This window comes from Mytilus trossulus, chromosome 1 (genome assembly GCF_036588685.1).
Source record: "Mytilus trossulus isolate FHL-02 chromosome 1, PNRI_Mtr1.1.1.hap1, whole genome shotgun sequence".
NCBI lineage: Eukaryota > Metazoa > Mollusca > Bivalvia > Mytilida > Mytilidae > Mytilus > Mytilus trossulus.
This window is the reverse complement of record NC_086373.1, coordinates 59,958,278-59,970,811: the sequence shown is the minus strand read 5'-3', so window position 1 is coordinate 59,970,811 and position 12,534 is coordinate 59,958,278. Positions and strand designations below refer to the sequence as shown.

The window sequence follows — 12,534 nt, the reverse complement described above, 5'->3', positions numbered from 1 at the left end:
AAAGATGGAATGGTCTCGTGTGATACTTAAAACTAGAGGCTCTAAAGAGCCTGTGTCGCTCACCTTGGTCTATGTGCATATTAAACAAAGGACACAAATGGATTCATGACAAAATTGTATTTTGGTGATGGTGATGTGTTTGAAGTTCTTACTTTACTGAACGATTTTGCTTCTTACAATTATATCTATCATGAACTTTGCCCATTAGTAACAGAGAACTATATTTGGTCAAAATTTACATAAATTTACCAAATTAATGAAAATTGTTAAAAATTGACTATAAAGGGCAATAACTCCTTAAGGGGTCAATTGACCATTTAGGTCATGTTGACTTGTTTGTATATCTTACTTTGCTGAACATTATTGCTGTTTACAGTTTATCGCTATCTATAATAGTATTCAAGATAACCAAAAACGGCAAAATTTCTTTAAAAATTACCAATTGGAGGGCAGCAACCCAACAACCAGTTGTCCAATTCATCTGAAAAATTCTGGGCAGATAGATATTGACTTGATTAACAATTTAACTTCTTGTCAGATTTGCTCTAGATGCTTTGGTTTCATAGTTATAAGCAAAAAACTGCATTTTACCCCTATGTTCTATTTTTAGCCGTGGCGGCCATCTTGGTTGAATGGCCAGGTCATTGGACACATTTTTCAAACTAGATACCCCAAAGATGATTGTGGCCTAGTAGTTTCAGTGGAGATTTTGTAAAAGATTACTTAGATTTATGAAAAATGGTTAAAGATTGACTATAAAGGGCAATAACTCCTAAAGGGGTCAACTGACCATTTTGGTCATGTTGACTTATTTGTAGATCTTACTTTGCTGAACATTATTGCTGTTTACAATTTATCTCTATCTATAATAATATTCAAGATAATAACCAAAAACAGCAAAATTTCCTCAAAATTACCAATTCAGGGGCAGCAACCCAACAACCGATTGACCGATTCATCTGAAAATTTCAGGGCAGATAGTTCTTGACCTGATAAACATTTTTATCCCATGTAAGATTTCCTCAAAATGCTTTGGTTTTTGAGTTATAAGCCAAAAACTGCATTTTACCCCTATGTTCTATTTTTAGCGGTGGCAGCCATCTTGGATGGTTGACCAGGTCACGCCACACATTTTTTAAACTAGATACCCCAAAGATGATTGTGGCCAAGTTTGGATTAATTTGGCCAAGTAGTTTCAGAGGAGAAGATTTTTGTAAAAGATTACTTTAATTTACAAAAATGGTTAAAAATTGACTATAAAGGGCAATAACTCCTAAACGGGTCAATTGACCATTTTGGTCATGTTGACTTATTTGTAGATCTTACTTTGCTGAACATTATTGCTGTACAGTTTATCTCTATCTATAATAATATTCAAGATAATAACCAAAAACAGCAAAATTTCCTCAAAATTACCAATTCAGGGGCAGCAACCCAACAACCGATTGACCGATTCATCTGAAAATTTCAGGGCAGATAGATCTTGACCTGATAAACATTTTTATCCCATGTCAGATTTCCTCAAAATGCTTTGGTTTTTGAGTTATAAGCCAAAAAATGCATTTTACCTCTTTGTTCTATTTTTAGCCGTGGCGGCCATCTTGGTTGGTTGATCAGGTCACGCCACACATTTTTTAAACTAGATACCCCAAAGATGATTGTGGCCAAGTTTGGATTAATTTGGCCAAGTAGTTTCAGAGGAGAAGATTTTTGTAAAAGATTACTTTAATTAACGAAAAATGGTTAAAAATTGACTATAAAGGGCAATAACTCCTAAACGGGTCAACTGACCATTTTGGTCATGTTGACTTATTTGTAGATCTTACTTTGCTGAACATTATTGCTGTTTACAGTTTATCTCTAACTATAATTATATTCAAGATAATAACCAAAAACAGCAAAATTTCCTCAAAATTACCAATTCAGGGGCAGCAACCCAACAACCGATTGACCGATTCATCTGAAAATTTCAGGGCAGATAGATCTTGACCTGATAAACATTTTTACCCCATGACAGATTTGCTCTAAATGCTTTGGTTTTTGAGTTATAAGCCAAAAACTGCATTTTACACCTATGTTCTATTTTTAGCCGTGGCGGCCATCTTGGTTGGTTGACCGGGTCACGCCACACATTTTTTAAACTAGATACCCCAATGATGATTGTGGCCAAGTTTGGTTTGATTTGGCCCAGTAGTTTCAGAGGAGAAGATTTTTGTAAAAGTTAACGACGACGGACGACGACGACGACGGACGACGACGGACGACGACGGACGACGACGGACGACGGACGACGGACGCCAAGTGATGAGAAAAGCTCACTTGGCCCTTCGGGCCAGGTGAGCTAAAAAGTTGAAGACAACCCATGCTTTGCAAATTTTAGGGGGGCGCACGCCCGCCACGCCCCCGCCTAAATCCGCCCCTGAGTAATAAGATTCTTAATGGTGAGTGAAAAATGTGACTCTCATTTATAGAATACTTACGCTTATTACAATACTGTCCGGCTTGTCCAATTGCACACCCGTCAGTACAAGAACCTGTTTTATTGTCACATTGATTATTCAAACAATTATGTGCATCACATCCCCAAACGCATAATCCAGTTTCAGGATAACAGTTTTGATTAATACAATTCGGTGGACATAATTCAGAACAATTTCTTCCCCAAGTACCTTTCCAGCATCCTAAAAACATAAAATGTGGAAGTTATTGTTCTTTGAAAAAACTGTGCATTTATGATTTATATTTTATCAACTAAGATCGACGACTAGTTTCAAATTGACGTGACTCACGTCTGTTCAGTTCTCAAATCAAGAGTCCATTGTTATACATGTACATATTATAATATAAGATTTGAAGTCAACGACAAGTAATGACCACCTTTATAAATACAAAAGTCAAAATCAGTGGCGGATCCAGGGTTTTTCATAAGTGGGAGCCCACTGACTGACCTAAGAGGGGGGCCCACTCCAGTCACGCTTCAGTGATTCCTATATATAAGCAACCATTTTTTCCAAAAAAGGGGGGGGGGGCTAAATCTGCCTCTGAAAATATGGGCACAGCAAGGTTACCTGAACCAATACCATTTGATTCATCGCAAGCTGAAACAAGTATAGTAAGTTAAGAAACATTACAAGATATTCTTAAAGTACATGTATGTCTTATATTATATACAAAACAGATGTAGCTTTACTGTTATCGTTCCAAACGACAAAACTTGTCCAGAGACTAAAAGACCGAGAGTGTCATCAAAACATTATCAACAATGAGCTGAACAAATACCGTACGGTAAACTAAATTGAATCTAAACTAAATTCAGGAAGGGAACTAACTGCCCGATTTAATCTTATACAAAATACGTTTTTTTAAACATTACAAGTTAAAAAAAGGTTTTAATCTTTCCCTTTTTTCTTTAAAATGAAAATAAAATGGTGCGTTGAACCTTGTTTTGTAGCAAACGAAACCTCGGGCTTTATGGCAATGCTAAATATACGCTGAAAATGACAACAAAACATGACTAGAATACAGTACAAATAAATACAAGAACTCTCAGGACAGATAAATAGTACATAAATAAATACTATTCTATTACATTTTTACTTGTTACACAAATGTAACTACATTTATATATTTCTTTTTCATTAAGAAGCAATTGTCGCTATATTACTACATCTAGCCGGAGGACAATAATCCGATTATTATGACAATTATATTTATATTTTATGAGAACCTTTTATGTTTTAAGACCCTTAATTTACTTTGAATTAAGGTATGTATTGCAAACTGGTGCTTGGGCAGTCTTCAAAACTGTACACTTGTGAATAAATTTGTATATAATACTGTATACAGCCTAGCGTGTAAAGCAGCCAGAGTGTACGATTATAGACGAACATACTTTTATGTATCCCGTACTGAAATTCACAGGGTTATAATTTAACTCTCGAATTCAAAGCAATGTCTTTTACATAAATAATGTTTTGTTTACATTTAAATACATTACCATAGATTGCAACGTAACACAGTTCTACATAGCATTCAAAATTGTTCCTTCTATTGACAAAATACATATTTTCGGCCAGCATATTACAAGTTAAGTTTTGAGTTATGGCGGGATATCCAGGAATTCCTTGGTCTGTGTAGCACAGACCGCTAGTGCTACTTTGGTCTGCAGTTCCATTCTCAAGATACAAACGAAACCCATCCATGCGAAAAGGAGCTGGAAATAAAATTCAGATGAGGCCGTACCGTGATATATATTTGTTAACATCTATTTGTACGCCATTTGATCTATGATGGATAGTTATTTTTTTAATTTACTTGCCAATATACCACATCTTTCAAAATAAACCTTGCATGAACTGATTTGAGATCAAAATAGCTCTCTTTCTGCATTATTCCAGTACAAAATAAGTATGAACATATGAAATAATTGAGTGTTAAAACAAATATAAACTATAAATAAATGTTAAAATAAAAAAATAAAAAAGATTTACTTGAAACATGTACGTGTATGCTTCGCAGTCGGATCCAGCCATATGTCCACATTCGAAAAAAGCAGTGATCGTCACAAAAGTGATGTCTAACCCCTGGACCCATATCCATAGATGCGCCACTGTCCTTTACATAAATGTATGTATGTTATGTTTATAACTTACTATCTTTGCGGTAATAAATCAGAAAGTTTGTCATATGGGCAACTGCTGGAAGTTGAAGGCCCCACCATGCGTATTCTTGTCCTGCAGCTGTGGCAGAACATCCGTCGGCCCATTCATTATTTGCAGGTCCTTCAATTGCAAGGTTTGCGTTACGATCAAGATAAGTTGTTCTTTGTACCGCTACTCCCTGTGGTACAAGATTTACTGAAACAAAAATGGTAGAATCATTCATAAATTGTTTGGATAAAAATGGTAGTCTTTCCGAAATTATGGGTTTCTATAGATATAATCTATTTTCGTTTAATTCAAAGTTATACATTTGCGTCCACTCAAAGATCGTTTAAAATGATGGAAATTATTGTTTCTTCGCACTTTTCTGAAATAAAATTGGCTACTTTTGATAATTGAAAGTCACTTCCGGTCTAACTTCTGATTAACTTAAGATCACTTCTGGTCTGAGAAAAACAACACGTAAATTATAATTCTGATTACCGGTCAAATGAAATGTGTCTGTTCATTTAATGGTTAAATACAGGTGTTTCCTTTTGGTATTGGGTGTGTTTTTCCACATTTAACTAGTTTAAACTATAAAACAATAAACTGGATATGTCATTATGTCCTTCTATTATAACCCTAGCAGATTTCTTTAATATTACCTTCCCCAGATATCGCAACAATAATCAAACAATGACAGAGTATTAGCATTAAAATAGATAATACGTATACGCATCATGACTAGGTAAATATCTTATTATCTTTTGTAATAAATCGATTCTTTTAGATATTGTACATGACATTTTATCTATCTTATTGCTCATTCAAATTTAGGTTTTATTATTAAATTTAAAAAATGCTTTAAATAATATCCGTTTATGTGAATTCATTAACACACTTGGCCTGAGTTGATGGTTCTAACGCTGCTTGTGCTAAAATGTTAATGTATTACAGAAGTTCACTACACATACTCAAAATATTTGGTCAAACATCATCTAAACCAGTTGCCTTAGACTTGTTAAGTTTTTGTAAATACATTTTTACAGTCATTTAAAATTATCATTTCTGGTATAATGATTTTTTCAGTTCCCCTTTGTAACTTTGAGTTCAAAAGTTTGGTGAGTACATCGAAACTTGCACCTTCATCGTTACTACATAATTTGTTATCAACTATACTTTCAGCAAAATTGTGTATAAAACTTAATTATATTCATTAAATGAAAAGCACGCAACTTTACAATAAAAAAGTATAGGTTAACAGACAAAAAAAAAAGTTTCGCAAACAGTCAAAGACGATTTTGTTCACAGTTTAGCTTACTACAAGTATCTTTCATATTGAATGTGAGCTCGAATAAATACACAGGCTGTAAATATTTTAGTTTATTTAACTTGGTGTTCAAAACTACATTATGATTGAAGTGTTGGATACATAACTTTCGTTATTAAATACAGGTTGCTAAGTTCACAGTCTGGTTTCTGTATCATTCCGGAATTGGAATGGGTCGTTCCGTATCCGTATGATGATTGCGCTCTGATCTCTGTCTTATTTTCTTGTCAACGCGGCCCGCGGGTAGTAGACGTTATTCTCACTCACAAAATTATTACAATACATCTATCTTATTCTTGATTTTGTGTCATTAACATATAAAAGTCCAAAATGGTTAATAAAAGAAGAAGGAGCCTTTATACCAACAAAACGAGAAAAACAGCGTAGTCATAAATTTGGTGGGGTTCGTGTTCCCTAGTCTTTAGTTCTCTATGTTGTGTCTTCTGTACTATTATTTGTTTATCTGTCTTTTTACTTTTAAGCCATGGCGTTGTCAGTTTATTTTCGATATATGAGTTTGACTGTCACTCTGGTATCTTTAGCCCCCTTTTGACTGATAGATACATTTTTAAATGTAATATTGTTACGTATTTATTACTTACTTTGCGCTGATACTGTCACAATGATAGTCTCAATGATTAGAATTAAAAGTAGTCCTAGCTGAAAACGGATCTGAAATACAATTTCAATTTGGTATTAAAATCATGTTTGAAAATAATTGAAATAGCTGAATATCTTTTCACCATCGTATCAAGTTTGAATTGTTGTTGTTCCTCGTTATGATTGTTTTTATTTGTTTAACTAATTGCTGCTGATGTTTTTTACAGTTTGTTTCTTAGACTATGTGGTCGGCTACACATCTGTTCCGGGTGAGGGAAGGGTTAAGCCCTCAGAAACATATTTAACACCGCAGATCCTGAGGTAATGTGGTTCCTGTTAAATCATGTTTTTCGCATTTTATTTTCGGAAAATTGTTTGTAATAAACTAGACCGGTAGTTTTCTCGTTTGCATTTAATTCCATTTTTCATGTTAAGTCTTTTTTAGCCGACTATTGTGATCATATTGTTCTTATATTTAGATTTAAATAGTTGGTTTTATCATATAGCTCTTCAACGGTTTCGTTTTGGTACTTATACATTCTCGGATTTCAAATGTTTGGCACTGAGCGTTCCTGATAAAGATAAATCCAGAAAAGCAGGTCGGACGCATGAAATAATTAAACATGTTTTGTTTTCAATGTTTTATCAATACCACAAATAGGTCTACAACTCACCGTGAAAATCCCGAACCAAGCGGCTGGATTATTCTAACCACTTAACAATAAGGTTTAATGGTTGAGCGAAATAGTTGCCACACTAGTTTCGAAGCATACAAATGAACATAAAAAAAAACCGCACAAAACTTTCAAAAGTTCAGCGGGGTTAAGCATGGTTTTTGATATCTCAACCCTATTCTTATTGTTCAAGCCACATAAACTTATACACGTTTACATGTAGTGTACAGTATATCTTGACCATCAAAACACGAAGTTAATACGACAGGAACTTAGTACGTCTAGATTTACATTGTCGTTGACACAACACATGTAACTTATTCAAATATAAAATTCATAATTAGCAAAATTGAATGTATATCGCTTTACTGTTTAATCTTATTTATTTCTTACATGTGAATAGTGATGGTTGAAACGTCACCTTTTTGGTGACGTTTATTTGAATGGCAATTATCGAATTTTATATGCAGATTAAATGTAAGAATACAAAAAACACAATTAATTTTCACCGAAAACTATTCGACATTTGATGAAAATAATTCGGTAAAAACAAACTATTTTTTTTAACATGCAGTTGTCACCACTTCATGCATTAATTGTGAATTCTGTTTTCTAGCTCTAATTTTTAAAAGCATAACATATTAAATGAGGAAAAATACGTACCTTCATCGTAGCCAAATCAACATAATTTTATGTATATTGCTAACCGGGAAGTACAGATAGGACATACCGATTGTGTATACTTCCGTTTTACATTAGTAAGAGTATTAAGCTGGATCAGCCAGGCATACAATCTTAATTATGTATCGAAAAATACAAACTTTATAGTTTTAAAGGTAAAGAAAAGTGATAATACATTATTCATTACTGAACTGTTGTTGATGATCAATAGAGCAAATGAACCGTATAAATCCCAATAAATGTTTGGGTGGATAAAAGAAAAACGCTTGACCGATTGTTTCGCGCCACCCGTCCCCCCTCCCCCCTCACAAAAAAAGACCGGCTGTTATATATAGATCTGCATATCACAATTTGGTAACTACAAAAATTGTGTTATTGATATACATGTAGCCTCCGAATTTATTTCATTTATATACCTTACATTTGAGAGAATTATTTTCTTTTTCTTTCAATAAAAACTTAATGCCAGACTGCTGATATATATATAGCAAAGGATTGTTTTCGGAAAATCACAATACATTTAAATTTATCAATAATAAGTAAGCATTTAATGTTGAATGGTCTGAATTCAAATATTCATACAGATAGTTTTATATTTAAAAAAAAAAACAAAAAAAAAACGAGATTTATATAACATTGTGTTGCTTTTTAAAATAAAAAAAAAAACACTAAAGAAATATCAGTATTAAATTTTACCTGAAGCAGAAGAGAAACAATTTATCCTTACCTATGTTTTACATTTGGTTCATTATAAAATGTGAACTCTTATTTAGGTTTGAATATAACAAAGGGAAAGGATAGTTTTGTATAAGGTCTCTCGAAATTGTGAATATGTTTTAAATTTGTCAGACAAATTGAATACTTGGTCATGTTTTATAAGGATTTAAGCCCTCGGCTTCGCCTTGGGCTTGAATCTTCATAAAACATGACCAAGTATAATAATTGTCTAAGTTTTTAACCTATAAATACAATATGAACTGTTAGAACATCAACATAGGCCGTGTTCACACCAAACGCCGTGTACAGTAAACATGTTTACAATTAGTTTACCGTAATATACACTGGTTTTACATTACATTTGTTCACATCTATACACCTTGTTTAGCTACCTGTACACAAGTTTTGTTCACACTTGTAAACTATATGTCATTTAAATGTTCATTACGTAGAACTGAATTCAAAGTTTTCGGACATTTTTTTCTAGCGGTAACGGAACGACCATTTGACTTCAAAAGGGGGGATGGAAATATTCCGATCCCCAATGTGATAAAAAAAAAAATCTGTTCATTATAACAGATGATAAGAAAAATATTCTGAATCAAGAGTTTCCCCATACATTATAGTGTTAAATACTGAAAAAAATATTTGATCACCAGCATCAAACAAAAACCGGAATAAAAACGTACGCACCAAAAAGAATCTGACTCAGATAAAAAAAAATAACCCTCCCCAATTTTGAGTTAAGGTGTTGCTACTTTATGAAAGCCATTTTTATAATTTGTAGTAGTTTGAATATACTAGTGATGTCTCGATTACGCATTAAAAAACGTTAGCTGCAGCAGCGTGCTAGACAAAAATATCATTTACTTCACACTTTTTTCAGTCATGCATGTATGCGTGAATCGTTGTTTGAGAAAAGACCATTCGGGAATATTTCTGTGTACGTCAGGTCGATTCGGGAAGACCTTTTCAAATGAATTAGGCAGCAGCTATTTCTTTATTTTTTTTGGAGGTGGAGCGGGGGGGGGGGGGGGGGGGGGGGTTGAGGGGTAGGGGTCGTGGGCTATAGAATTTTTCAGGAAAAAATTTGATGACAAGACGAAATCAATTATATTAGCATTATATAAAGTGGCAACTGAGGGTGAAAGAAACAAAAAAAATCATGGCCAAAAACTGGAAACATTTTTTTAAAAACAAAATCCATAGCCCACCACCCCACCCCACTCCCCTGCCTTTATATTTGTATTCAACTATAATAGATCCCCCCCCAAAAAAAAATCAATTATGGGTTCGGCAATGATGCTGCTTTGAGTCTTGATCAGGGGTTAATAAAGTACGATAATTTTTTTTAACAAAAAAATATCTGTAAATTTTAGACAACAATTTCTGTAAAGACATATCATATTTAAAATAATTATCAAAAATATCAATTTTACTCAAAATAGTTTCCCCCTTAAATATATACACGGTAAAACTAATGTCATAAATGCCTTGTTTTGTGTACACTTAACCTACACAAGGCCTACATTGACTATCGACTGTGTGTAGATAAAACATGATTTAAACTACTGTAACATGTAAACATTGAGTTTTATCAATGGGAACGCAATTGTGTTTAGTTTACGTGTGAGTTACACTAACACAACACCGAATTTAGGTCAATGTGAACACGGCCATATTCGAGCGTATGACATTTGCGCCGATTTTGGTTCATTTTTTTCTTCTCCTACTAGTAATTGGATTAACAAGTAAGTTAATACTTTTACATGGGCTGAGCACAGAGTATAAAGACAAATTAAGCAACATTGGTAAATGGCTATCCAATCTTTTCGGGTAACCATTCCTTCCCCCAAATAAAATCGATGACTGCTTCACGTTGACAATATGTCTGACGCTCCTTCTGATGACAAATGTCTTACATTCTTAGCCAACAGACTAAGTACATACATATGTACAATGTAACGCTATCCACCTCATTTCTGAGCAGCTTCACTCAAACTTATATGTTTTATAGATTTTATCAAGAAAATCCAGGCCGTTACGTATATTAAAATGCAAACTCTAGGAATGCCCTCATCAGTTCGTAAGCCAGACAAAGAAAATATGGACCTCGTTATCGACAATTATAGGAATATATTTGTTGTGTTGCCTATACACACTCGACAAGAACAGATTTATGATTTGAATGTATTCCGTTTTAATGGTTTTGAATCCTTCATTTTAGCATTAACAGAGTGCTTTTATCTTAGGTTTTTGCGTCTTGATTTTAAAGTATGTAAATAGATAGCTTTTATGTTGATTTATCTTGCTCGAAACCCTACTTCCGCCTCCCCGTGGTGAGCAGAGGACAACAGTTATACACATGTTATGATTGACAATTCATAACATTTGTACAACTGGCTAACGGAAGAGGTTGATAAATGGTAAATGAAAGAGGGACGGCAGATTCCAGAGGGACAGTCGAACTCATAAATCGACAATAAACTGACAACGCCATGACTAAAAATGAAAAGGACAAACAGACAGACAATAGTACACATAACACAACATAGAAAACTAAAGAACAAACAATTACAACATGACTATGATAGAGAGTTGTCTCATTAGCACTCATACCGCATCTTCTTAGATCTTTTCACCTGTAATTTACCTGTAAAAAATCGGCGCAAATAAAAAAAAAATCGGCGAAAATGAAAGAAAAAATCGGCGCAAATGCAAAACGCCGACATATTCAGCATGAGACTAAATCTCACTTGTACTTTTTATTTATATTTATCATATTGAACATGAACATAATTATACAGCAAATCTTAAGACAATCGTATTGTGTTAGCATGTAAACAAAAATACACCGGTTAAATTAACTTTTTATTTCATCTCAAAAAGTGGGTCTAACTAAAAAAAACTTCAATGCAGTCGAAGATACATGTAGCTAAGTCTCGTGTTATACTAATTAACATAATTGTAAATGTTTCATAACAAGAATATGCAACTACGAAGTATTTTTTGTAAAGTTACAGTATATATATCAATATATAATATATAATATAATATTTATCACTGGCTCCAATGTCTATCAAACGTACTATTATATTATCGTGCTATTTTCATGCTTATTAAAGTCGTGCAAAATTACTTATCTATGAAAAAAATACAGATTGGTGAAAAAAACAAATTGTACGAGATAGAATTTTAAATTAAGATATAAGAAAGAAAAGTTTTTATACACCCGTCAAAATTTTGACGGGACGTATTATGGTAAACAAATGTCCGATGTCCGTCCGTCTGTCTGTCCGGCGTAAACATGTTTTTTGCATGTCCTGCCACCCGATCCTGCAATGTTAGCCAGTAATAGTGGAGATCTATTAGTAAAATTAGTCCACTAGTAACACTAACAACAGTATACTTTTATACTGCACAGTATAAGATGTTAGCAGTTGTAGAACGTAACAACGTACAATATATAAATACTCAGTACAAACACGGATCTTTTCCGGGATAATGTTAACGTACTTGTTGTATTACCCGGAACAACGACGGAAATAACTTCTGCGGTAAAGCGACTGTCGGTTTTTGAAACAACACAAATGTTTATTATAGAGTAGTATTACAAGAGACATCTTTAATAGTTAAAAACTTTAATTACCTTTTTTATTTATAAACGAATGGTTGCTATTCTTCAAAGACTGATTTTCCTTAGAATCATAAAAAGTTTGTTTATTTTGTAACAACGGTTGGTTTTAGTTTTATAGATATATATCTCATCCTGAAGCTAGGCAATAGCTAATTGGTCAATAAACATCAGACCAACAACTGCATGAACTTTTTTTTTCCTTCATTTTTTTCTAGGTCAGTTTTATTGGAAAAAGTTGCTCTGACGGAATAG

The 12,534-nt window shown here is 33.5% G+C and overlaps 1 protein-coding gene across 1 annotated transcript in view; it reads right to left on the bottom strand.

Moving 5' to 3' along the window:
• The window catches only part of LOC134680760 (receptor-type tyrosine-protein phosphatase epsilon-like), a 39,255-nt gene extending 31,217 nt beyond the window's left edge, over nt 1–8,038 (bottom strand). The window contains exons 1-5 of the mRNA XM_063539986.1: nt 7,911–8,038; nt 6,576–6,645; nt 4,653–4,856; nt 3,998–4,213; nt 2,481–2,681 (exon numbers count right to left, since the gene is read on the bottom strand). Of these exons, the coding sequence (XP_063396056.1) occupies nt 2,481–2,681; nt 3,998–4,213; nt 4,653–4,856; nt 6,576–6,645; nt 7,911–7,916 (697 nt within the window). The 5' untranslated portion in view covers nt 7,917–8,038. The remainder of the gene's footprint in view (nt 1–2,480; nt 2,682–3,997; nt 4,214–4,652; nt 4,857–6,575; nt 6,646–7,910) is intronic.
• Nucleotides 8,039–12,534: the final 4,496 nt, after the last annotated feature.